The sequence below is a fragment of the Heliconius melpomene genome, chromosome 20 (assembly GCF_056956725.1).
Source record: "Heliconius melpomene rosina isolate 202511_hmr_F chromosome 20, ASM5695672v1, whole genome shotgun sequence".
In the NCBI taxonomy this organism is placed as follows: Eukaryota; Metazoa; Arthropoda; class Insecta; order Lepidoptera; family Nymphalidae; genus Heliconius; species Heliconius melpomene.
The window spans coordinates 6,164,841-6,191,845 of NC_140408.1; the positions used below are offsets into that span (position 1 = coordinate 6,164,841).

Below are 27,005 nucleotides of genomic sequence, written 5' to 3' on the forward strand. Positions count from 1 at the left end.
TTGTTTTCTCGATATATATAAGATTATTTATATGTATGTATACATAATCTTATATCATAATCTTTGTGATACTGATAAACTTTTACCATACCGTATTGACTTTTCATTTTCTGTTACATTATATATTCAAATTCAAATTCAAAATATTCTTTACTAAAATAAGCTTATTATAAGCACTTTTGAATCGTCGAATGAACATATGAACAAAAAGCTACCGCCGGTTCGGAAGGCAGTTCTGCTGAGAAGAGCCGGCAAGAAACTCAACAGTTGCTCTTTTCAAAATCAAGGGTACAATCTATTACATTTGCTGGCAGCAGCACCTGTATCTCATTCAATAGACATTAATTCCATACATGTTTATCTTCTAAATATATTCTATTTGGAAATCTGTATAATCTGCGATCATCAGTTTTCATAACTAAAACAAATGTAAAATGTTCTGTCATTTGTAAACATTTAAGTTTTAAATATTAAACTATCAATTGTTATGTTCCAAAATATATATGTTTTTGTAATGTAAAATTATTATTTTGTTGATATTATATTATTTATATAATTATTTTTTAAATTATATTCATTCATATATGTCACGTTGAGTTCGTTATACTTAATAATTAGAACTTTGTAAAATGGATTTAACTAAAATATGTTCTTCGCCGTCTTATAAAAACCTTAAAACAAAGCAAACACAGTCGCCAATTGAATTAAAAGAGAAAATGAGAAAGGTAACTAGTTGTAATTCACTTAACAACACATAAGTGTTAACTTTTCTTTATTTCAATTACATTATGTCGTCTAGGATTACAAGAATAAGGTGCAAAACTGTCGCAACATGCTTATTAATAAGTTCCGAGGCACTGGAGAAGTAGATTTAAAGATGACTCTTACTAGTATCTACAATAAAACATTTAGCAGTTACTATAGTGAAATAAAAAATGAAATTTTAAATAGTGTCGAAGAAATTGAAATATTGGAGGAAATTAAACAAGAACTTATACAGGAAGAATTAGATTGGTATTATTTTTTTTACTTTAATTATTAATTGAAGCTTTGTTGCATAGTGGATCTGCATCGGCAAAAGAGAAATGTATTATTTTGATTTCCCTACTAAAGAAAGACTTGCAGTATTGAAATCAACATACAATGTAACAAATTTGGGCAGTAACTGTGAATAGTGTGTCTTGATACTAGGTTTTCTCTGTCTCTACTTAAATGTCACAGAGTAAAGCTTAAGATACAGAATAATCTAAATAAATATATTTTATACTATATTTCAGCTATTTTAATATTTTATTTTTGTTACCAAAGTATTTAAATATATTGTGCACAGGGGCACATCCACAACTAGTTGTGGCTTCAATCCCCAGTCGAAGAAATGAAATTTTTACATAAAATGTATATTTCCTTTTCTTCACACTAGTATTGACACTAAAAGCCCGGCATTGAGTTCCGCCACGGACTGTCTTAACACTAGGTGCGCTCTGTCTACCCTGCTGTGTGCAGGATACAGCGTGAAGCTGAGCATCCTCTCCTGCCAAATGATATTTCTAAGTAATTATCTTTGAGTAGCAGATGAAGAAATGGGGAAGTGCTATTCTACCCGTGAAGTGCCGGGTCAGAATAGCACTTCCCCATTTCTTCCCGTGGGTGTCGTAAAAGGCGACTAAGGGACAAATAAGAGGGATGGGCAGCAGCATCTCCTCTCTCACACAAAAAAAAAAAAAACTGCGCTCGCCCACACGCTTGCCCAGCGCGGTGAGTATGGGCATTTTCATCCCATGAGTGTCTCAAGTAAAAACAGGCCCCCAGTTCTCGGCAGACCCGCTAGGCCCAACTACGGTAGCGGTTGTGGTATCGGAGGGTCAGGGGGTGCTAAGAATCCCCGGGTTACGGCAGGCTACCAAAAACGACTTTATCTGGCAACGTACAATGGACGCTCGATGAGACTGGACGAACACCTTGTTGAACTAGAAGTAGAGTTAAGCCACATTAAGTGGCATATTCTAGGTTTATCTGAAGTCCGAAGTATGGGGGAGGGCGCGATAACCCTGGAGTCAGGCCACATGCTTTACTTCCGCGAAGGTGAGCAAGTCTCCCAGGGAGGAGTCGGTTTTTTGGTTCACAAATCTCTCATAAGCAATGTTGTAGAAATCAGTAGTGTGTCGAACAGGGTTGCATACCTTGTCCTTAAATTATCTAACAGGTACGCCCTGAAAATTGTACAGGTATACGCGCCGACTTCGACACACTCTGACGATGAGGTTGAAGAAATGTACGAAGACATCGCTAAAGCCCTCAACAACACCTCGAAGGCTCATTACAGCGTTGTTATGGGAGATTTCAATGCTAAAATGGGAGTACAAAGAAGTGGCGAATCACATATTGGACCCTTCGGTTTGGGCGATAGGAACCAAAGGGGTCAATTGCTGGCAAACTTCCTCGAGTCCCAGAGGCTCTTTTTAATGAACTCGTTCTTTAAAAAGAAGCCTCAAAGGAGGTGGACCTGGCGAAGCCCCGATAGTGTAACAAAAAACGAGATAGACTTTATTATCGCGAATAAACGGCACATACTTAGTGATGTCTCAGTGATCAATAGGTTTAATACCGGAAGCGATCACCGACTCGTACGAGGCACACTAAATATTGATTTAAAAGCTGAAAGAACGCTACTGATAAAATCTACTCTCCGACCATCAGCGTTTCAAGTTACACATAGTTCCGAAACGTTCCAGACCGAACTCCAAAACCGATTCAACGCATTGGAAACCACTAGCAACATTAACCAAAGAACCGATGATCTGGTCAAAACGCTGCACAATGTCTCAGCCAAATATTTTCCCCCAAAGCGACGAGTCAACGCAACGAAACTCTCAGCTGAGACACTCGAGCTTATGAGAAAGCGAAGAGAACTGCCACCACCGTCTTCGGCAGAAATGAGTGCCTTAAACCTATCCATCAGAAAGCTGACGCGTCGCGATCTCCGTCGCTCAAATACACGCGCTATCAAAAGTGCGATCATGCGGAATCGGGGATCGAAAGTTTTCGCTCGCAATTTAGGAAGGTCTCATCCCACGAAACTCAAAAAAGAAGATGGTAGAATTGTTACATCTATATTTGAGATACTCAATGAAGTTGAGCGTTACTACGAGCAGCTATACTCGTCGAAATCAGGGAAACCCGGCAAATCCAGAGCTAGTGACCAGCGCGCTCTTTTAACGCGCCATTACACCGAAGAGCTCCCGGATGTTGACCTCGGTGAGATTAGGATGGCTTTGGAACAGCTTAAAAACAACAAAGCTCCGGGCGATGACGGAATTACTACAGAACTCCTTAAAGCAGGTGGCACCCCAGTCCTGAAAGTGCTAACAAGCCTCTTCAATTCCGTTATCCATCACGGTAAAACCCCGGAAACATGGAGCAAGAGTGACGTGGTACTGTTCTTCAAGAAGGGAGACCAAACTCTCTTGAAGAACTGTAGACCGATCTCACTCTTGAGCCACGTATACAAGCTGTTCTCCAGAGTTCTGACGAATCGTCTTGCCAGCAGATTTGACGAGTTCCAGCCGCCAGAGCAAGCCGGGTTTCGATCAGGCTACAGCACCGTAGACCACATCCATACTGTTCGGCAGATAGTACAAAAAACTCAGGAGTACAATCGACTGCTGTGTATGGCTTTCGTGGACTACGAAAAAGCCTTTGATTCTATCGAAACCTGGGCGGTTCTGGACGCACTGCAGCGATGCCGTATCGATTGGAGGTACATCGAGGTGCTGCGAAGTTTGTATACGTCTGCTACATTGACTGTCCAAATCCAGAAGAGTAAAACCAAGGCGATCCAACTGCGCAGACGTGTAAGGCAGGGTGATGTTATATCCCCGAAAATGTTTAACAACGCATTGGAAGACGTCTTCAAAACCCTGGATTGGTCCAGCTTTGGAGTCAATGTAAACGGCGAGTACATCACACACCTCAGATTTGCCGACGATATCGTAATCGTAGCAGAGTCGCTGGAACAGCTAGCCGAGATGCTGCAGAGCCTAGATGAATCTTCGCGGCGTGTTGGTCTCGGTATGAACTTGAGCAAGACAAAGGTCATGTTCAACGAGCATGTCATACCGGGGCCGATATACGTGGACGGCACTCCTCTTGAAGTTGTTCGGGAGTATATATACCTAGGGCAAACCATCCAGCTTGGTAAAAACAACTTCGAGAAAGAATTCAACTGGGTTGGGCAGCGTTTGGCAAGCTACGTCAAATCTTTTCGTCGCCAATTCCGCAATGTCTGAAGACAAAAGTCTTCAACCAGTGCGTTTTGCCAGTCATGACATACGGTGCCGAAACGTGGACACTAACAGTCGGTCTAGTCCATAAGTTCCAAGTCGCCCAACGTGCTATGGAGCGAGCTATGCTCGGAGTCTCTTTGAAAGATAAAATCAGAAATGAGGTTATCCGGAAAATAACCGGAGTTACCGACATCGCTCGCAGAAATAGTACGTTGAAATGGTAATGGGCTGGACACATCTGTCGAAGGACCGATGGCCGTTGGAGCAGACGAGTCCTTGAGTGGAGACCGCGGATCGGCAAGCGTAGCGTAGGGCGCCCTCCAGCTCGATGGACCGACGACCTGAAGAAGGTTGCTGGCTTCGACTGGATGCGGAAGGAGGACGATCGGGAGCTTTGGCGCACCCTGGGAGAGGCCTATGTCCAGCAGTGGACCCGAAAAGGCTGATTTGATTGATTTGATAGCAGATATTTGTAAAAATCTCCCTACAGAGACCTATGATCGACTTACTCATGACAACAATTTTACAACAAGGGTTGTTCACTTATAACTTCACCGGGAAACAAAGAAGTTCTTATTTAAATATTACTGTAGGTTCATGTGAGAACTTAACGTAATTTTAAGTGTAAAGTTTAGATAAAAATACAATTATTCATGTTGCAATGTTCCCTCTATAACAACAAACTTTTTAATCACTACTTCTCTATTTTGGTTTGTATTTCTTCGCTTTTACACGACAAATCATTTAGCATGTTTGAGGTTGATGGTGCTGTTTTTACCTTAACTGTTTCACAGTTTTATTTTATAAATGTATGTTTACGAAGCTTACTACGTAATGAAATTTAAAATAAAAATTTAAGTATGTGTTGGTGGTGTCATCCTGAAAAATAATCCAAACTAGTTTGAGGTCCCACTGTCAATTAAAGTTACCCAGATTGACTGTACCTATTTGAATATAATTAAATCTCTCACATACTTTACTAAAAATGTATTTTCCAGGTGGCTTGAAGAGTATGAGAAGTCGCAAGTTGATAATGTAGATTGGTCACTATTAGAAAAAGATGACAATATTATATGTTTTATTTGTCAAAAAAACAATTTAAGACTAGAAAATGAAACATTGTCTTGCAATTTTTGTAATATCAATGTTAAAATAAATATAAATATACAAGAAATTAAAGCAGTTGTCAACGAAAAATTAGAAAAGCACAGTAGCTCCTGTAATTGTAATGTACAATTTACAGTAGTTGAATCTGGTGAAACACATATTTATTATATTTGTGAACATTGTATGGATATGCAAATAGTTATATAAAAAGAATTACATTGCTGTTTAATTTTTTTTTTTTGGGAATAATATTGGATTTCTGGAGTGATAGGGACTTAAACTTTCTTATTATTTTATAAATATAATATACTTGATTATTCTGTTAATTTTGTTTCTGTGTTTAAATTACATTTTATAGTTCTATTTTTTATCAGTCAATGTAATTAAAATTTGTTAAAAATTTATAAAAATACATATTGCATTTTATTTGTGTACAACTCTACTAAGATGATTAGGATAGAATAGTTTAAATACTTTTATTTTGACTTGAGACATAGTATATAAAGCTAATCAGAGAGAACTTATTTTCGAGACACCATCATTCTGGGCTATCCACTCTTTTTATCTTCTCAAAGCGAAGCTTCTTAGCGAAAATAATAATTATTTTTCCTATCCATGCATGGGACCCACAATCATCACGTTACAGTCAGTAAATATCACAGTAACGTGATAGTCTCAAAAAAATATTTATTTTATTTCAACAATACAGACACTTGACACAGTGGGGAACAAAGTCTTTACACATTCCCTTCGCCTACTTTGCTGTGTGCAGAATACAGCGTAAACCCGACTTATTTTTTAAGACACTTGGTTGAAAAAAAAAATTAACCTGTATAGTTTTTATATACTCAATACCCTAGATTTAAGATAGGAATACATTTCAGATCGAAATATTATTAGCTTTAAACATACAGAGTGGAAGTACTCCATTTACGGTAGCAGCATATAGGGATAAAATATCTCAGTCATACCTAAAAAAATATCAAGATTTGTCAACAGATTAGACGTAGGATTTTTTTTTTTCATTTCACAATTTTTATTGATACTGATTGATTGATATTGATACTACAAAATATTCTCGATCTGCCACTTGTCATTCACCAAAACACAGCGGAACGAGAAAGGTATATCTAGTTTTATTTTACGTAATTACTTATTTTTTATAATAAAACGAATATTTACATATACCTACGACTCGATTTCGTGAACGAGGCGTGAGCGATGTTGTCGCTTTGATAGATTTGTCTGTGTGCGTAATTCTTACAAATGGCGTTTTATTTTACAACTAATTTTAATAATTTTATGAATAATTTTGTTTGAAAATATCATTTCTTTTTTTGGCAAAATATCTTTTTGGGATTTCATTTGAAGCGGTGATGACAAAAACACTTTGTATATTAATTGTCAATTAGATGAAATTATAAAATTAAACACCAATATACAAAATAAAAATGACCTTTTAATTCAATTCATTAAGCATGGTAACAAGGCATATTGTAAGTAAATTTTATTAATTATTTTTTCATAATAGTTGGGTTATAACATTTTTTAATACATGTTTAATTCCTACCAAAACATTAAACTAAACGGTAACTTGTATAAAATGTACATCTAATAATAGTTGTATAAAAACAGTACCATTATTTTACGGACATTAGATGGGCAGCATTTGTAGTTGAATTCATCCTTTGTATAAAATAGCCAACTATATAAATTATTCTAGGCCTGAAAAAAAGGCGTTATATTAATATAATAATAAGATGTTACAATTTATCACTTGAAGTCTGATTAGTCAATATTAATGTGTACATACACAAACTACATACTTCTTTTTTTATAACATCTACGATTCAAATAAGAAAGTCCAATAAGCCTCGAGTCAAAAAAAGGAACGCCTTATAATTCAAAAACATATATTTTAAAGTTAATAAATGTTAAACAAAAAATATGTAAATAATACACACACACAATCACAATTTGATATCTACTGATTTTGGGTCATCCATAAACCACCTGTCCCTGTCGCAGCCCCGCCTACCTAGTGTGACATTACATATTTTGCAATCTCGGACCTATAAATGAATTAAGACAGCAGTTCGGAACTCCATTTTGTTCACAAACATTTCGTATGTTAGGTGATACTCAGATATTGTATTTTTTAATGTGATGTCACAAAATTTAGGACCCCTTGTCTCAATATGTCGACATATAACTTGTGACGTAAGGGAGGGACGGGGGAGGGTCTATGGATGGCACCTATCATATAAATAGAATGTAATTGTTGAAAGACATTTTGTATTTATTTAATAAATTTTATTATATTAACTTTTTTACATGACATAAGTCAAATTGAGGTAAGTAAGTTTTTTTCTTGAGTCTACGTGATATACTCACTATATAGGTAAACCTTGTACATCCATAAGGTCCTCTTGAGCGTGCGCGTGCGCGTGTGTGTGGGCAGTGGAGGCGGGCACGGTGAACGCGTTGTGGTTGTGGGGCCGCGGGCGGCGCGGTGAGCGGGCTGTTATCACGCGAGGCTTGTGTATCTCGTCCATTACAGATGGCGCTACGTACGTGAAGCCCTAACACGGAAACAAATAATACTTGAAACTTTAAAATTTATATGTTTAAAGTTAACGCTGTAGCATATAGCAGGTTAGGCAGAGGGCCGACTTTCCGCCCAATTTAAGACACTGCATGTTAAGGGCGAAAATCTACGCTATTTATTCTGTTACAAGAGGGAGGAAACAACAATAATTCATTTATCTTAGTTGAAAACGAACCCACGACCACCGCGTTTACAGTCATATGTCATAACCACACTATTGTTTATAATTTAAACAATAGTGTGGTTATGACGTATGTGGTTCATAGTAAGTAATGCATGATGCTGGAATGAGTAACTTGTGCTTAACTTTAGAAAAATAAACGACCACAAAACTAATATATAGTTGTAACTGATAAAAGTCTGGGGGACAACCACTGCAGTACACAAAAATTTCGTGAAAACCTTTAAAAAATGAATATTCTACATGCCTTTTTAGTGTAATCTTTGCTAATTTCTGTTCAAAAATATTCGTAACTAAAGTATATATATTTTTTACTACTTTTAATGAAATAAGTCTGTACATTTATTATATATATTTCAGTAATTTACTGATTTTAAATTAATTATATAGCTAACTAATTTAATTACTAATAAAATTATGTAATATAATAAGTCTTACCTGGAACATAAGATTAGCACTTTCACTGAGAGTTGATTCATCTGGAGAGTCAATTGGTGTTTGCAATGTAAATCTAGTATCGAACTGGGAAACATCATCTTCACTGGCCTGGAAATAATAACAATAATATTATTAGATACCACACAGATATTAATATACTTTAAGAAGTAATAGTATATAAATGTCATTTTATGTTGTTATTATGTAAAAACTTACTAAACGAGGTTTAATAGGAGGCTCTAATCTGCGAGCAAAAACATCATCCCAGTGAACATGTTTGAAGAAAGCATGTCCACGTACCGCCGCTGCACCGGTAGCACCTAGACGCTGTGTTTCTGAACGTTTCATGAGACGTCTTATCAGATCACGAGCATCTTGTGTGAGGTAGGCCGGTAACATTAATTTACCCTTAAGTATTTTTTCTATTGTTTTTGTACGATTATCTCCAGTAAATGGTGGCTAGATGATAAGAACAAAGCATTTTTAGATATATATTTTTGAAAGTCAAATATTTCTTACAGTGCTAATTACTCTAGGTATAAAAAATAAATAATTATAAAAAATAAACTATTTGTTTATTTTTTATAACTATTTGCTAAAATGTGAAAAGATCATACCTGCCCAATCAACATATCATACATTAATGCACCAAGGCTCCACCAATCCACTGCTTTGCCATGACCACTTCTAGTTAAAATTTCAGGTGCCCTATCGAAGAGGGATAAAAATTATAAATATACTATAAATAACAAGTTCAAAGAGTTAGTGATGTAATAGAATGTTTTACATACATGTATTCAATGGTTCCACAAAATGTGTGAGTGACAATACCCTCTTGAATGTGTTCCTTACATAACCCAAAATCTGTCAATTTTACATGTCCTTGTGCATCCAAAAGAACATTTTCTGGTTTAAGGTCACGATAAATTATACCTAAACTGTGTAAGTGTTCCAAGGCCAGTATAATCTCTGATAAATAGAAACTGAAAATACAAGATCCAATCAAATTAATTTAGCTATGTGACAATATTATATTTTATTGATATATTAGAACAAACAAATCAACATTTTAGTGGTATGAATAGTGAGAAACATTTAAATCTAAATTGCTTTAAAATGTGTAAATGGAAGAATAATATAATAAACAAAATATGTTGAAAATATATAATTATACACATATATGATTAAATAGTAATAATATACTACAAATAATAATATGAGAGTGTATAAGATAAGATTTCCAGACATTAAATTCATTATGATCCTTTTTTAATTATACAAGCTTAATGCTCAAGTGATAATAATTGTATATACTCTGCGGAGGTTCATACATTTTTCATTTCATTTAATAATAATATAACTATTAGACAACCTTATATCTTATCTGATAAAAGTATCTGAAGGCCTGAATATATAACATTACTTCTAATTCTTATTATTACGTTCTTGAGACCAGTTATAGAGGCACAAGTGTGAGACTGTAAGTGCAACAGGTAGTGGGTTTGATTACCACTAGACAAACAAAAATATTTCATATTTTCATTTCTTCACTCTCTCTTCTCAACATACAATGGCTCCAGAATTCAGTGGAAAATGGGGAGAGGACTGTCTTAACACCAGACTGCCTCTGCCTATCCTGCTACATGTGGGATACAGCATGAAGATGAAAAAAAAATGAGAATAAGTATACAATAAAATATTTGAAAGGTATCCCAAATTCTCAACGAATAAATAAGGGAATTGACAGTTCTCTTCCCTATATTATTGAAGTCTTATCATATTTTTTTATGAAGAATTTAATTATGATATAATAATACTTTTATAAGATTTAAAATATTAATTTAATTACCAACAAATGCTGATATACACAAAATTGTGGTATCAAAATATGTTTACATAACATGTTTTATAATCCTTTAGAAACCTTTGCTTTCTTACAAAAATATTTTAACAACATTCATCCTCTAATGTAAACTATATTATGTTGAACACTTTTTCTGTAAAAATACTATTACATACCATGCTGTGTCTTCTAGAAATATTCCTTCACGTTCCAAGTGCATAAATAACTCTCCACCACTTAAATATTCTAAAATTAAATATAATTTACCTCCAGTTTGAAAAGCATATACTAATTCAACTATAAATGGATGCTGAAAACAACAATGAAAAATTTGTATTAAAGTAACAACATTTAATTTCTCTGAGTGGAAATTGCATCCACAGTCAGTAATGTTAACTTAAAATATATGGATTTTACTAGGTACCTTAACTGCTTCTAAAATGTTTCTTTCAGCTTTAGTGTGAGCAGTGTCCTTTTGGTTGCGAACAATTGAAGCTTTCTTAAGCACTTTCATTGCAAAATGTGCACCTGCATCGGGTCCAGTGATCTTACGTACTTGAAATACCTTTCCATATCCACCTTTTCCTAAAACTTTTCGTAATTCAAAATCTTGAGGACCAAGTCTTTTGCATTGTCCTGGATTTACATTATCTTCAGAAAGTTGTATTGTCTCAGATCCTTCCGCTCTTAAAATTAAAAATGAAATTATAAAGTTTACTAAGCAAAAGTATTTTATCAATTCATAAAATTATCAATTTGGAGATGTATTTGCTTACTCTACTATAGTATTGACGTGTAGCTCGGGATCATAATCGACCTGTAAAAAATAAACAATTGAAATGTATAACAAATAAATAATGAACATAACAAAAATGTTAATTTCGATTCATCTCTTTAACGAAATATATGCAACTTATGTATTGGTCAAGATTTAGGTTAGGTGTTTGTTTATTAATCATAGTCAGAAATATAATGCATATACCTCATCAACTTCTATAATATCGTCTTCATCAGAGTCTGCAACTGTAACTGTATCCACATCTAAATCTAAATCAAAAACACCTGCCATATACGATGACATCTCAATTAAATCACATCAGCAAAATAAAATATTTGTCCAGCACTTTAATGATATAGAGTGATCCCTTAACCAACTAAGACGACACAAAAATTTAATTACAGTAAACTAAAAATTAAATATCTTAAATAATATCGTGATTTTTTATGAATATGAAGAAGTCAAACACAGCACTGCTACTTGGTTTTTGCGAGCTCAGATTAAAAATAGGTATACAGATTACAAACACAGAGGATCTGTTTTATCTGTTTTGTTGATCTTTATATAATTTTATCTGTTAATTGTTTTAGAGCATATATACAGATAAGCAAGAAAATAACATAGAATAAAGAATTGTGTTATCTAAGTTACGGACAAAAATATTTTATTATGCATGCTTATTTTGTCCTACAAATTTTGATTTCTCTATCAAGGTACTTCATGCTCCCCTATAATAGTAACATTTTCTCTATGACAACTACTAGTGGAGATATTAGTAGGAGAAGAGTTATATTAGAGCTGTTATCAAAAAATCTACCATCACATTGAAAGTTATGATTTACAAATGTATGATTTACGTTTACGTTTGCGTTTATTTATAAGGATTGTTTTCTATTTTCCATAAATACTAGTATAGTACAAATATACCTTTTGAAAAAATCTTTATCACTTGAATGTATTATAACAACATTAGAGAAGTCAAATTTTTGTAAGGAATAATAAAGTTATATGAGGCCGTCACTGGCGCAGCGCCACAAGGGTGTGACTGTAACGCGACGGTTATGGGTTCGATCCCCACTCCAGGAAGTGAAATATTTATTTATGTTTATATTTCCATTTCTTCGCTCTGGTGTCGAGGCAAAGCGCGGCGCTGAGTTCTGCCCCTTAACACGCAATGCCTCCAGAATTCGGATACAAGGATACAGCTGAAGCTGAAAAAAATAAAACTTATATATTATATTTCTAAATATGCAATGGAGAGATAGAGCAGTAAGAGACGCTGGAAGAAACCTTCGAGAACACAATATCGATGATATTTAAGGATCCTTGATTGAGGAATGTACGAGAAGGTTGATGACATGTGACGAAGAGAAAGAACTATACAGAGATGTTTGGCGCTCCGTTCTATCTGGTTGCTATCTTAATAGAGTTAGAACGTGAAGCTATAAAAAAAAGCAGAACAAAGTACTTCGAAGTAAATTGTACGATACTTACGATATAAACACTATAATAAAATATGTCTTTTTCGTTTTTCAATTATTTATTTAATCGAATCAATTATACAGTACTAATATTATATAATTAATAAATTGAGAATTTTCCAGGAATATTAAAATAAATCACTATATAAAAATTAAATTATATATTTTATAGTGTAGTGTAACAAAGTTTTTGAACAGATGTCAAACAGTTTTTAGTCGTCGAGGGTGTAAACATGTATTAGTAATCATTTAATTAACGAAAAAACTGTTTTGCTACTTTTATATATTTGTAAAATATAATGCTGTTCCGTAATGTTAAATTTATAATTTTATAACAATTTTAAATCAACTGATGATTGTTTAAGAAATGTTCGATGGCTAGTGACAACGAGAAAAGTTTGTGTAATCATAATTCAGATGGTTCTTTGAAAAGTAACAAGAAACAAAACAACAGTGTATTTGTTGGTAAGTCATAATTTAATTTTTCTATTATTAATCTTTAAGGTCTGTGACCTTATTTATAAATTTTGTTGAAGCATAACCTCCTTATAATTATATGTACAGTGTAACTTAATGTACTTTGACAAAGCTAAGTCAATTATGTATATTATGTTTTAAAATCAATCATAGAGAGCTATAAAATATTTTGTGTTTAAACGGAAAATTGTGCTTTCCAAAGTGAAATTAAAAGAATCTTATTTAATTAATTCATTATTAGTTATTTGGTTTTGTTAGATTAAAAAAAATTAATCAGGGTTAATAGAAATGTAAAAAAAACATCCATCTGTTGTTCAAATTAAAGATATATAAATTTGTAGTAAGAAAGCAAAATTATCACTGAAATAAGAGAGAAACAAGCTAGTGTAGTCCATAACTGTGTTTATATTCATTTAGTATGTATATGTAATATGGACCATGATCCCAAATATTTACTATCATCTTATTATTTTCACATTAAATAGCTTGACAATAATACTATGTAACTTTCCATAACTTTGAATTGGTATACTTTACATTTAAATAGCTACTTTTTTTTAAATATGATTTAAAAACAATGTCTAAAACACCTAGAAATGTGTTTTCCATATTAGGTACAATTAATATTTTAATATATTTTTTTATTGACTTTTTCAAACTTACATGTTTGATCTTTATAATGTTGACTTGTTAGTTGTGACTATGACTGTGAAATACAGCTTTGCCTCACTTTCAATACTCCAGGCTTTTTTAAAGTTAATTTGGTTTTGCTCTCTAAATGACCCAAAAGTATACCTTATTTGATAAGTAAACCCCAAGTACTTTTAAGCTCTAGGTAGTTTAGTAGTGCAAAGAGAAATGGAACTGGAAATCTGGAACTTAAGTACTGATGTATTTTGGCCGTTTTTAGGGATATACATACAAACTTATGTGTTTCAACTCTATTCGCTTGTACTCTATTTGTTTTGGCATGAGACAAATTGTAAACAAAGAAATGCCGTTACTGAACCTTTTATGTAACTTTTTAATTTCTATTTAATTCAGGATTGCTCACATTTTAAAATATAAAAAAAATCTATATAACAAAAACAAGGTAGAGACCAAGAAACTTAACAAAAGTAACAATGGAATCACAACAGTACTGTCTTAAAACAGGTTGATTAATAGTAAAAATGGCAGATATAATCTGACCGATAACTAAACGTCACATTTTAGTGAATAATGTGCAGTACCTGTGCTCTATATATTTTTATAGTAGTTTATTAAAATGTGTCTGTAGTGTTGAAATGTGTCTCAAGTTTGAGAACCAGTTTGGGTGTTTTTATATGTCAAATATTAAAACATTATTATTAAAACTTAAGAAAATAATTTATGGTATTTATCATACAATAAAAAGGGGCAAACAGATTTTTAAATTGGAAATTTGGATTTTAGAATGATCCTGGCTTTAAATTTGAAAACCATCTTTATTTTGGATTATTATATTTGTTTCTTTTCACCTTGCAATTTTATTAAATTTGAAAATATAAATATACTTTATTCAGCTACTATACTAAGCTCCATCAATTGTGACCTGTAAAATAATCTTTTTTTGATTTGCTTGCCTTTTATCTCATGCCTGCATGAAAGGGGTGTCTTGTTCAAAAAAATATTGGTTGTATTTCATTCATGTTAGTTTAAATAGAAATATTGTAATAAAAGAGTAGAAAAAAAAATATTTACTAGATATTTAAGGAACATTCTGAAAATAAAGCTAAGGAAACCTGGCTCTACCACAACGTGGAAATTAGAGAGACAGAGATTAATAATAAAAATATCATCACAAGTGCAAAATTAATGCACATAGTTTTTTTGTGTGAAGAAATATTCCCATCTCGCCCATGTAATAAATTATATCTTGATCTGTATGACAGTGTATTTAGTTGCTTTTTTGTTAATTTATTTATATATTTAAAAAATAATACCTGTAAACATGGGTCATTTACATTATAATAATAATTGTTTTTTTTTCATCCAACAAGATGCATACAAACCATCAAAAGGATTTTTGGATACAGCTTATTTTAGAGTACAGCTTATTTTACAAGTTTCTAACATAAGTTTATATTTATCAAGTTTTATGCTAGTGGTACAAATATTAATATTCATTCTACTATAAAACCTGACTGAAAATCGAAAATGAATGTTCTATACTTAACATTATTTACAAAAGCTGTTATTAAAAGAATATTGCTTTTCAAATTACCGTACATAATTTCAATTAACTTTCAATTTACAGAATAAAAATTATTTAATCATTTATGATGAATATACATATTCTTATATTCTATGCTAAAGGTTATATCAGTTTCTGTTATATGTCAATGTCACAACTCATGACTAACTGAAATGACAGATGACATATATATATATATTTATTTAAATGGTGTATGACTTATAAGTTTTGTTGCTCTATTTGATTTTCGAGACTACTGTGCAACCTTTTATATGATAAAACAATACAAAATATTGAATAAAGTTGACTTGAAGTACTAGCAAAGAATTTTATTTGTTTGGCTCACATTCACTCTATTGGAAACCAGAATAAATTTTGATGAGTTATATTCTATAATCTCTAAAGCTATGGATTGTAAACTAGAACATATTACTTCAGAAAACATTCCTCAATATTTTACAGAAATAGTGCAAAGAATATTATCTAACAGTGAATCTTTGGACGTAGCCAAAGAACAATTCTTTCTTACAATGATTATATACATTATTTCTGAAAATGGTTTAGCTCCCAAACTTGAGGAATATGAGGATGATAATAAAATTATTGATTTTCATCCAATATTGAAGTGGAAAAAATCTTCTGGAATATATGAAATACCACTTAAAATGACTAGTTTCATTGATAGTAATATTTTATTAATGATGGTACCAATGGGTTCCTCTGTGTTATTAGATATCTTTATCAAAAATGACAACAATGATGTGTATTCCGCTTGTCTCCCTTTAAGTCAATATAATTCACCAGAACATACAAATGTTGCCAAGATGCTCCATGATGTAAAACATCTATCATTTACATTGAAAGAGAAAATAATAAATCCAGCGAAAAGTTCTGTTCTTAATTTTTTGGGTTATGTCAGTGCCAGTCTTACAGGACTACCTCAAGAGCTGCTTTTTAATATATTAATAAATTTACCAATAGTTGACATTGTGAGTTCAGCAAAAACTTGCAGAAAATTAAATTTGTTAATGAAGAATGATAATTTCTGGCATAACTTATTCAAGCGAGATTTCAAAAGTAAAATTAATGACACAAACACTGATTGGAAAACTGCATATATAGAAGCATTCTCTGCATTACCTGCATCAAGAACATCATATTTAGGACCACCACCTAGATATTCTGATTACTTAGTTTTTTCAGAAGACAGTTTGCACTATCCTTGGATTATTTTATAGAATATAAAAATAAAATAAAATTTTGACTAAATTTGTTATTATATTCCTATTTATATGTATAACATATTACCATAAATACTATATATAATATTTTAAAAATGTAATTTTTGTCTTTAGTAATATTACATAAATTCAATACATTATTATAAACCATAATTTTAATAGGTGACAGTGGGGAAAAATTAAACCTGGTTACACAACAGTCCATCGGCAAAGGCGGGAGGCATTTGTCTATACCTTTTGATTCATCAGCAACTAATGGTGACTTAAGTAAGTGCAAAATTCCTTGAGCTATTTTATAAGTATGTGTTACTTACATGGAAATGGTTTTAAATATACTTTTAATATACCATGGTGGGAGCCATTGAAAATTAAAATTTCCTTTTTTATTTCACTATAATATATGTATTAATTCTTATTATAATTACTTATTTGATTTCAATTAAGATTAAATTGTGTAAGGTAATGTTTGTACTGAAGATTTTTAAAATTAACAATATTTTTGTGCTTTACAAGAACTTTTTAAAATATACTTTATAAGGATGTTTTTCTGTATTTTGTATAGTTATAGTTTTTACTTTAGCTGACGTTTTTCTTATGTGTAGCATAAAATAAATCTATTTCATCGGATTAAAATGTGAGAAACAGTTTAATAGGTACAACATTCCATTTTTGTATATAATTTTTTTTTACTAAGCGTATAATACAGGTTATGTAAGGACCTATAGTAAAGTACAGGTTATATATAGGATTACCAGCCTGCCCGCGGCTCCGCCCGCTTGAGCTACATGATTATTCATTTAATGTTTATTAAATGATTAATCATGTAGTTCAAGTGTTGTCGGAGTTGACTGACTGTCAAATGTGTTGATATCAATGAATAATTTAATTTACTCGTTCAGAAACATTAAATGTTAAATTATTGATTTGGGTAAGGATTTATAAGGATTTATAATACTTTTTGTAAAATAACTGTAATGATTGCACATTACAAAAAATACCCAATTCGAATTGAATAATCCAATATAGAAATCGAATCCACAATATTTAATCGAATATTGAATCGAAAATATTTAATTGAGAACCTCCTCCTTGTTTCGAAAGTCACGGGCATGTGTCCGGAGCAAAATCCGTCGACAGCGACCTTGATGCTGCGCCCAAAAATTCTTGGGATGCCCTTAGGATGGAAGTTTTGCATGGAGCGCCCCATGCCATTTCGCCATGTCCAAACTAACTGCCTCCTCACTTGCTTTCGATAACCGCAGCCCAGCGGTGGGTTAGGTAGACCAGAAGATCACCAGTTGAGCGACTATGGCGGAAGCGATATTGACGATCTTTAATTAATCGGTGATCTTTCAGATAAACCAAGATCTAGCTATTTATAATGCTCTCCATCACTTTGTAGAGCAGGAGGTGATAGCAATAGGCCTGTAGTTAGATGGATCGGAACCATCCCCTTTCTTCGTGATCGGATGATAAGAGCGCTCTTCCACAAGTCAAATATAGGTGCTTGCTTATGTAAAAGCTAATAGCTTGTATTACCTTACTAAATACTAGTTTACTTAGTTTCTAAAGATATTGCGTTTTGAGCGTGCTAAAAATATGAATGTGATTTACCAAAATGACATATTAAAATTTTGTAAAAAAAAAATAGATTTAAGACATATAATGTGTAGGTATTTTAATATTTGGATATGAGGTTTAAATTTTAATTATGATATTAAAGGGACAGGTACAACCTTCTTTATACATATATGAGATACTTTATGTAGACACACCGAGGATCGGGATAGTGTAATGTGAGAGGGTGAGGGATGCGCACGTTAGATGCGCCGCAGCTTCCAATCACTCCATCGCTTCCGTGGCTCCGCCATCAAAAGCTCCGAGCGGGCTTCGTGAGTTAAACGCCATACCAATAGCTGAGTTGTGCTTTAATATCTTTAAGGCTCTGCCTGTGCCTTGGTTATGTGCTTATGGGTTGGAGGTGAATAAAGCCGTGGAGGGAAAGCGGGCGGGGCGCGACGGGCCGCCGTGGCGGTGCTACGGACCCATGCTCACTCATAGTAGATCTGATGGTGATTTTCCTATTTATGCGAAAGGTGAGCTGAAACATTGATATATTTACAATAACTATATATATATAATTTGTTTGTTGTTCAGAGAAAATAATTACATATTTGTACAATATTTAATAAATAATTCTTATAATAAAGTTGTACCTATACCTAGTAAATATTTATAACAGTTGATGTATAGATAAATTGTTATGCATTAATTTTGAAATAACGTTGTGTATGTAGTATTTATTCCAACGAATTAATAAATATTTTTGATCTTTAATTTGATTTAATTAATTCAAATAAAACGTCTACATGGGATGGAAAGGAATGGTTGAGATACCAATATTTATTTATAAGATATAATACACGAGGTATGGCTCGTAGATTTTTAAATGTTTTTTTGAACGTATCTTCTGTTATATAGTTCAGGCTTCGTCGCATTCATTACATGCTCAAATAGCTCTGAGCTTGAAAATACGCTCGATTTATTTTCTAGGACAAAGTATCTATTAATATAGAAAGGTTACATGCTTAATCAAACCGAGTTCACGCTAATATCAGCTACATTAAAGAAAAAAATATATAAATAATTAGATATAGGGACATACCCTTGTCTAAAAAATCCCTACCTCATAACATTCAATTTTTAATTCAGCTATTAATTTTTTTTAATTAAAACAAGTCATAGATATGTTTCATATTAATACTTCTAATAAAAAACAATGATCAACGTCATACTTATCAGTTGGTATCTAATCTTATATCGTTCCTATCCATGTCTTAGTTGTAATTGGTCGTTCATTTCGTTCGGTGACATAAAGTAGACAAAATTGTAATAGTTGAAAATGAAATAATCTACATATGTGTTCGTGATGGTGCAATATGGACAATACAGTGATTAAGATTAAAAACTCTAAAAAACGCAGGCCAGTTGATGACGATACGCAAAGCGATAGTGGAGTTCTAGATAAAGATGTAGCAGTTTGTAAGTTTAAAAACTTCTTATTATTTAGAAGCAAAGTAGGGTTATCTCTTATAGTGTACACTATAAGGGTGAGTGTATGTTTAATAGATAATTAAACTCCTATATTTATTGACCAATCTCCTACGTGTAAAGTACGTAAGTAAAGTCTACGTGACATTGGCAAAGTAAATTGTGCTCCACTGGCACGCCGTAAATGAAAAGAAAATAAACACAACGAATTAAAATTTTGATGATAGTGTTCTTGATGATGCTTTTATAATGTGTAGATGTTTGCTGAGTTTTTAAATACATATACCTACCTAGTACTACACATACGTATACGGCAGAGTAAATAGAATCTGCAGTGAAGAGATAAGAAGATGAAAGTTCTCCATTGGTTAGAGTAAAGAATTGTAAAGCGACTGGTTTACATCTTCCAAAACAGTGTTAGTTATACTGAAAGATGGTCTTTAGAGAAATAGGAATTACATACTGCAGTTATTATGTATCTATTCTATTGTACGCTAACTAATAAAACAAAACCTAACTCAATTAAAACTATGTAATAGAATATCTTTGAAATATCATTATAGATCATTTTTTGTAGACTTGAGGCCAGTCGCGGCGCAGTTGCCGAAGTGTGTGACAGTAAACGTGACTGGTTGTGTGTTCGATCCTCACTCGAGAACATGAAATATTTATTTGAATAAATATATTCATTTCTTCGCTCTAATCAAGTCAATGCAAAGCACGACGTTGAGTTCTACCACTGAACACTCAATGCCTCCAGATTTCGGCGGAAAATAGGGAAGAGAGCATCTTAACACTAGGTTCCCTCTGCCTACCCTGCTGTGTGCGGGATACAGCGTGAAGCTGATTTTTTTATATAGACTAGATTTGTAGAGAATATATAAAACTTGGAACATACATGATGTGTGTTATGTGATAGATTCTTCCACTCAGTCTTCTTAACTAAAGTCAAGTTCAGGAGGGATAAAAAAAATAATGTGATAATGAACGGGAAAAAAGAAAATATTTTTATCCGTAGTGGAGATTCTTCCTCACTTTAAAAATGTTTAAAAGATTTAATAATGGTATTCTTTCTTGCCATTAGCAAATCTTTGGACAATGGGAATATGTAAAATTCTTCCTACAGAGATGTGTAATGTAATTTCCACATAGCTTGACAGAAACTTGTGGTTTAGTGATCAGAGTGCTTGGTTGGTTTCCAGACTTTCGACAGAATTTGCCCAGATTACCTCAGCACTTTTTCATTCTTTCTCACCGTGAAATCCAAGCTAGTACCTACCTGCTATTGTGTTTCTCTCTTTTTTTATTGCGTATTCAGTCAACCACTTTTACGGTTAAATTGACTGGACTATATTAATCAAAGACTAGACTATATACGTCAAGTAACGGGTAAAGAGACATTGTGACTATATACATTAAATCAACGCCCTTTACAAAGTAAGATCGAAAGCTGTTTATTTTTCGATCTTTATAAAAGATGGTTGCATTTACGAAAGGTCCTTTGTATACTTTTTTCCAGTCCCGCAAAATCAGCGGATCCCGCATCGTTAATCCCGCAACTCGCTGGACTGGATAATGATGCAGGATCCCGTAATACCAAGAACTTGGTATACCAGGATTGGATGCCCTAGTCGTGGCGAAATAGCACAAGCATGTGTCTGTAAACGTGACGGTCGTGGGATCGATTCCCACTCGGGGAAATTAACTAAATAATTTATTACCCCGAGTGAGAGTTTGCCTCTAAATTTAGATAATACATAAAGGTACCTTCAGAAACTTCTTTTGGTATGTTAGATTTTTAACTGATATCGTTTATATTTGCCACATATTAAGTTATATTAAACCATATCTTTATGGTCAGTCTTGAACGAGACCACTTTTAGAAGTTGTTTTAAATGGAAAAAAAGAGTATTTCAACATAATATTCTGTGTTGAAGTACTGTAGAAATAATTGGCCATCTTTATGTTGTTGTGACGTCGTCGTCATGTCAGAGTTTCGCCAAAGTACGCCATTACTATGGCAGTTATTCCACGGATCAGCGAACGAAGCGCGTCGAGTGCAACGTGCAGGGGCGACAGAAGCAGGCTAGCAGGCAGGCCCCCTCCCTTTTACGCCGCCCGTCTCGACCCGCGCGCCAGTCCGGCGGCGTGCGTCCCTCGCGTCGCAGGTACACTGTACAGCGACTGCATATCGTACTAATAGCTGGAATATCCATGTTTGTGTTAGTTCGCGAGTGTTTCTTTGTTCAGTGTTGATATACTAGTGAAGTGGTGCGTTTGTTTTCGATAGTGAAGATGTCGATCGTACGGCATGGCTGCGTGTAGTTGACATGTCGTTGAGCGCGCCTGCTCAGGCGGTGCGCAGTACCAGGACCAATAGCCTCGACCAACTTGATTTTCAAGAGCGCAGGCAGCTGATTGCTAGCTCATTGTCACTTACGGACTTCCTTCATGTCGGGGCTAAGGAGGTGGCTGCTGTTGCTGGTTAGTTTGATTGTTCATCTAGGAATTAAGTGCAAAAATCGTATGAACCTTTTAAGGTATTATACTTGTATATCATTTAATTAGAAAAACCTGCCTTACCTACTAAATCGTATGAATTATTTCCTCTAAATTGACGATCTTTGAATAGTAAGGAAATCTAACACCTACTTTTATACTATTTACGTTAGATTTCCTTGTTATTTATGAACTCTTAGGAGCTCTTCTCTATAATAGTACGCGCCTAAAATATAATTACACTACTTATGCCTTATTAAGATTAAAATTATTTGTATAACACATAGCTAAATAGATAGAAATAGAAAAGTTTATAAGACACTACCTGCAGGAAGAAAGATCAAAGAAAATGAAATGCATTTTTTAGCATTTTAAAGAAGTCTAAATTTTGTTTCTGTTTGTACCTTTATTACCCTGGTGTACAAAGGGTTGTTGCAGCTTAAACATGACGCTTACTAATTATTCTAACTTTTACTTGAGACTAGTATTAATAAGTCTACTGTATATGTACTTACATTTTTGAAAACGTTTTGCGAAAATAAGATATTTAACAGCATTTAGATTGTTATTTTATCAACAACAGTATTGGTGATGTCATATCCAACTTTTATTATGGGGCATTGACGTTTCTGTTCTAGGGTTTTAATCTGATTCACTATATCCTTCTCTATCATTTACTGACATATTAAAGTTGTATGTTGTTTTGATTGCAACACAATGATTTTAAAGTAAAAGCAACTTTGAATTGCAATATAATCGTAAATTAAAAACTGTGAATAATTCATTCTGTAGATGTTGAGTGAAAGTGGCGGTATTTTCGAAAGAGTTCATTGTTAAAAAACAGTAATTATTTTTAATATACACTTAATTGCATTATCTGTGTAAGAGAATATAATTTTATATTTATTTTTGTTTTTAAAATTAACTTATTTAAAAAACTGCTTATAATTAAATTTTAAATAGGTACTAAATAATACATTCTATAGTGTTTTTTTTTTTACTTTAGAAATCAGATGGTCCAATTAAATCTATACTAATATATTAATGCGGAAGTTTTTTGTTTATTTAATTATTTCCGAAACTACTGCTCATATATTTTTTTGGGAAAAGTTACGTTCTCATGAGTGCTATATGGCCTACATATAACATTACGGTGTACTTCTTAGTTAACCAAAAATTATAGAAAATTGCAAGGTGATTTTTGATCGTTATAAACTTAACGATATATGTCTATGATTTAAAAATAACCTTTTTCAAGTGCATATTATTATTTATATGATACTAAAATACATACAAATAATTTTGTCCCGGAATTCCCGCGGGATAGGGAATACATGAAAAAACCACATTCACCGTGCGCGTATACCTAAACATGGATATGGAATAACTCAACATTTTTCTAGATTAACTAACCAACTTTTAAATATACTGAAATTACATGGAACAAAAAAGGGGCCCAGGGGCCATTAGTCATATATTGTGTTACTAAATAATTAGAAATTTTCTAGAACACTACTTGTTCATTGGTCATGTTTATTTAGTGCTGCTTTATCTCAGTGACTGTTTATATCAATATTCTTAAGTTTCTCGACAATTAGGACATAATGATAAGAGAATAATTTATGAAATTTTATATTTGATATCATTTTGATTTATATATGTTTCAATTAATTTAATTTTAGCTAGTAATGTTAAAATGTGTAACAAATCGTAATATTTACAAAAAATATTTGAATACATCTATTATTTTGGTGACATAATTTCATAACTCATAATAAATAGCGCAGTACTACTGGATATTTTTATCATAATTTAAGCTAAGCAAGTACTTTAGTATAATGCTATATCATAACTTTCCTCATGGATGTGTTTTTATCTTATATCAATACAAAGATCTTTTTAATTTAACCTAGCGACATTTTATATGAATATCTATCTATTTTACCCGACTTTGCGATGTAATGAAGGGAAATGTTTGTTATTCTATGTGTGTGTGTGTGTGTGTGTGTGTTTATATCTATGTGGTGTTTTAGAGACGAAACAGGTTGACCGATTTTGATTATTATTACGTCAGTCGATTTGTCTTGACCTTGAGAATCACTAAAGACGACAAAAATCTAAATTCCCCATAGCGACAACCTGAATATTTAAAAAAAATAAAATCGCCGAACTATGTCAAGTAGTTTGATTCATTAAATCGATATTAATCGAAAATGATTTTAAGTAACTTTCGTCATTTTTCATTTTAAGTAACAGCATTGGGCAATGGGTATATCTAGAGACATTTTCCATGGGGGCCTACTCGTTAAATTTAAAGAGATCTTTGTGTATTTCTTCAATTTTCTTGTATTAGCAATCATTCGGGGATTGACGGGCATCACAGTATTCGGGTACGGAAAAGGATGGATTTACTATTATAAGATGATAATAGTAAATCCTGTCATGAAAGCTAATAAATCTTAACAAAAAATTTGGCGAATAGTTCAACGGTTACCTAATCATAATAAACTAATTGTGCTTGTTTTTTCGTGTATAGTTTTGTGCAATCGGATTTATTATTTTTTTATAATTATTAATATACGTAAATTTGTATCTACAAAATAAATAAGGCGAATTTTCTTTGCCTCAGTTCTATTATCGGTATATATAAATTGTATTAATAGTTGTATTTTATTAGCGCTTGCGTTAATATTGATAACTATTTACAATTAAAAATAAAAGCTGAAAATTGATACGTACATCAACAATAATTATCGATGCTTGTTATATAGTATTATTTTTAAAAATTCGAGCTCCGCTTTAAATTACTATATTACCAGGTAGGTAAAAAATCGCCATGTTGCTCGTAGCATTGTTTACACTCTTAGAATACAAATTGTTCAAACAGAATGTGTTCTAATGCAAAATCCGTATTCCAATGTTTGTGTGATTCCTTACGAGTAACATACTCACTGAACTAGTTTCTAGTAATAAGATTTGTATAATCTAATAATTTCTAGTAAGAAAGATCCTACCTATATTTCAAACTTAATTCATAATTTTTGTACCTACGTGATTCTATATACAAGTGAATCTTGTACTCATATTATATGTACTCTTTATTTGTAATTTTCATAATTATAATTCTTGGTTGTTTTTAAAAAATATTCCTAATGAAATATACTGTTGCTTGTAAAATGTGAAAAAACTCCTTTAAATAGTTTTTGGTCTCAGTGATAGGTGCGGTGCGGACATTCTTAACAATAGATTCACGACGTAATGGTGCCACTGATTGTATGTATGTGCTGTGGCTGTACGGGGGGGTACGAGCTGAGCCTGGTGAGCGTGTATTGGTGCGCTTGTCTGATTGTATCTCAGTGTCGTTGTGAAGGTCTAGTTTGTTATGAAATCGTGATAGGTTTGTAGAATGTTGTTGCAATTTTATCTCCGTATAACAATCGTTTTTAAAGCTAAGCTAAAATAAGAATTGAATTAATTTCTGTATCTAATATTATCAATGTAGGTATTTCATATAAATCAATTGATTTTTTGGATTTTAAATTAAATAATCTATACGATTATAAAATTTTATGACACATCGTTTAGGTGTATTTTATACATATTTAATTAAGTATATCTTATAGCAATTAGGATTGTTACCTAAAATATAATAAACTAGCGGACGCGCGCAGCTTCGCTTGCCTATTTAGGGGTGAATAGGCAAGCGAAGGTAGGTAGGTAGGGGGTATAAACCACGAAACATGTGTTCAGTGAAATATTTTTAAAAGTCTAAATTTCAAATATTATAAAAATCGGTGTGAATTTAAAGATTTTTCCATACCAACTTTCAACCCCTTATTTGCACCTTTAGGGGGTGAATTCTAGAACACTATGTAACACATGTTCAATTAAATATTTTTAAGAGTCTAAATTTCAAATTTTATAATAATCGGTGGCGTTTTAAAGTTTTTTCCATACAAACTTTCAACCCCTTATTTGCACCCTTAGGGGAAGAATTCTAGAAAACCATGAAACACGTGTTCAATTAAATATTTTTAAAAATCTAAATTTAAAATTTTACAAAAATCGGTGCCGATTAAATTTTTTTTCCATACAAACTTTTAACCCCTATTTCACCCCTTTAAGGTTAAAATTTTTCAAAATCCCTTCTTAGTGGATGTCCAGATTACGAAAGTAAACATCTGTCCAAATTCCACGTTTCCACCATCAGCGGTTAAGGCTGTGCGTGCGTCTTACCTCAGTCAGTGAGGACAAGTCCTTTTATATATATAGATTAAGCTCTTTTCGATAACAAAGACTACTCATTATTTCTGCCCATAGAAAAAATAAATAAATTTGTAATAATCATTGCACATATTTCTTATAGATCTTAAATTGTTAGGCTGCTATTTTCTTTACTCCAAAATTGTTATTTTATTGAACACTATGAATACAATTTAATAATTTCATTTCGATATCATTGTAAAATCAGTTTCTTTTATAAATGAGCGTTTAGATTGAGTATAATATTGACATGAAATATAAACAATAACTCTCCAATGTTCAGTAACAGAAATAGCCCGAAAATGTGTTGTTTCACACTTAAGAAGGAAAAAATTTTTTTAGAAACGTATAACAAATTGAACGTACTTAGCGAAATTATAAAATTTTTATAAGTTTTTAAAAAAATATTTTTCTTTGCTAAGTGTGAAATAATAATTAATTTTATTTTTTATCTTCATTTTGTATCTCGCACACAGTAGGATAGGATAAGCCGAGATACGAAATATAACGTAGTGTTAAGACGCATCGTTCCTATTAAAA

General features: G+C 32.5%; 4 protein-coding genes across 13 annotated transcripts in view; 3 read left to right on the forward strand and 1 right to left on the reverse strand.

Moving 5' to 3' along the window:
• The first annotated feature begins 75 nt into the window (after positions 1–75).
• LOC146527739 (RPA-interacting protein-like) lies at positions 76–5,802 on the forward strand. The gene is made up of 3 exons (XM_085204211.1): positions 76–725; positions 800–1,014; positions 5,282–5,802. Exons 1-3 carry the CDS (start codon positions 630–632, stop codon positions 5,595–5,597), a joined length of 627 nt encoding a protein of 208 aa, XP_085060337.1. The 5' UTR covers positions 76–629; the 3' UTR covers positions 5,598–5,802.
• Positions 5,803–6,829: 1,027 nt separating this feature from the next.
• Positions 6,830–11,792, reverse strand: S6k (Ribosomal protein S6 kinase). Of its 2 annotated transcripts, XM_085204204.1 has the most exons (10): positions 11,443–11,792; positions 11,237–11,277; positions 10,885–11,146; positions 10,637–10,770; positions 9,409–9,600; positions 9,235–9,325; positions 8,834–9,076; positions 8,618–8,725; positions 7,785–7,972; positions 6,830–7,115 (listed from the first exon to the last, which is right to left on the reverse strand). In XM_085204204.1, coding segments are annotated over exons 1-10 (1,359 nt in total). In that variant the 5' UTR covers positions 11,542–11,792; the 3' UTR covers positions 6,830–7,114. The 2 variants fall into 2 exon arrangements, with proteins under 2 accessions (XP_085060330.1, XP_085060329.1); XM_085204203.1 differs by lacking the exon at positions 6,830–7,115 and having other exon boundaries at positions 7,784–7,972; positions 11,443–11,743.
• A 1,125-nt stretch (positions 11,793–12,917) lies between these two features.
• Positions 12,918–27,005, forward strand: part of LOC146527741 (phosphatase and actin regulator 2) — a 36,512-nt gene continuing 22,424 nt past the window's right edge. For 4 of the 9 annotated variants that reach the window (XM_085204194.1, XM_085204195.1, XM_085204196.1 and 1 more), the window contains exons 1-2: positions 12,918–13,184; positions 16,815–16,919. In XM_085204194.1, the coding sequence (XP_085060320.1) occupies positions 13,094–13,184; positions 16,815–16,919 (196 nt within the window). In that variant the 5' untranslated portion in view covers positions 12,918–13,093. Of the gene's footprint in view, positions 13,185–16,814; positions 16,920–18,025; positions 18,749–19,490; positions 19,695–21,826; positions 22,188–27,005 lie in introns of those variants that run through there. The other 5 variants (XM_085204202.1, XM_085204200.1, XM_085204201.1 and 2 more) reach the window with 5 other exon arrangements.
• On the forward strand, positions 15,573–16,680 carry LOC146527742 (uncharacterized). The gene has a single exon (XM_085204210.1). It carries the CDS (start codon positions 15,819–15,821, stop codon positions 16,647–16,649), a length of 831 nt encoding a protein of 276 aa, XP_085060336.1. The 5' UTR covers positions 15,573–15,818; the 3' UTR covers positions 16,650–16,680.

Coding starts and splice junctions, on each gene's coding strand:
- LOC146527739 (XM_085204211.1), top strand. CDS start 630: ATGGATTTAACTAAAATATGTTCTTCGCCGTCTTATAAAAACCTTAAA. Junction 726..799: donor TAAAAGAGAAAATGAGAAAG/GTAACTAGTTGT, acceptor TATGTCGTCTAG/GATTACAAGAATAAGGTGCA. Junction 1,015..5,281: donor ATACAGGAAGAATTAGATTG/GTATTATTTTTT, acceptor TGTATTTTCCAG/GTGGCTTGAAGAGTATGAGA.
- S6k (XM_085204204.1), bottom strand. CDS start 11,541: ATGTCATCGTATATGGCAGGTGTTTTTGATTTAGATTTAGATGTGGAT. Junction 9,326..9,408: donor TGTGGAACCATTGAATACAT/GTATGTAAAACA, acceptor CCTCTTCGATAG/GGCACCTGAAATTTTAACTA. Junction 7,973..8,617: donor GTGCTAATCTTATGTTCCAG/GTAAGACTTATT, acceptor TTTCCGTGTTAG/GGCTTCACGTACGTAGCGCC.
- LOC146527742 (XM_085204210.1), top strand. CDS start 15,819: ATGGATTGTAAACTAGAACATATTACTTCAGAAAACATTCCTCAATAT.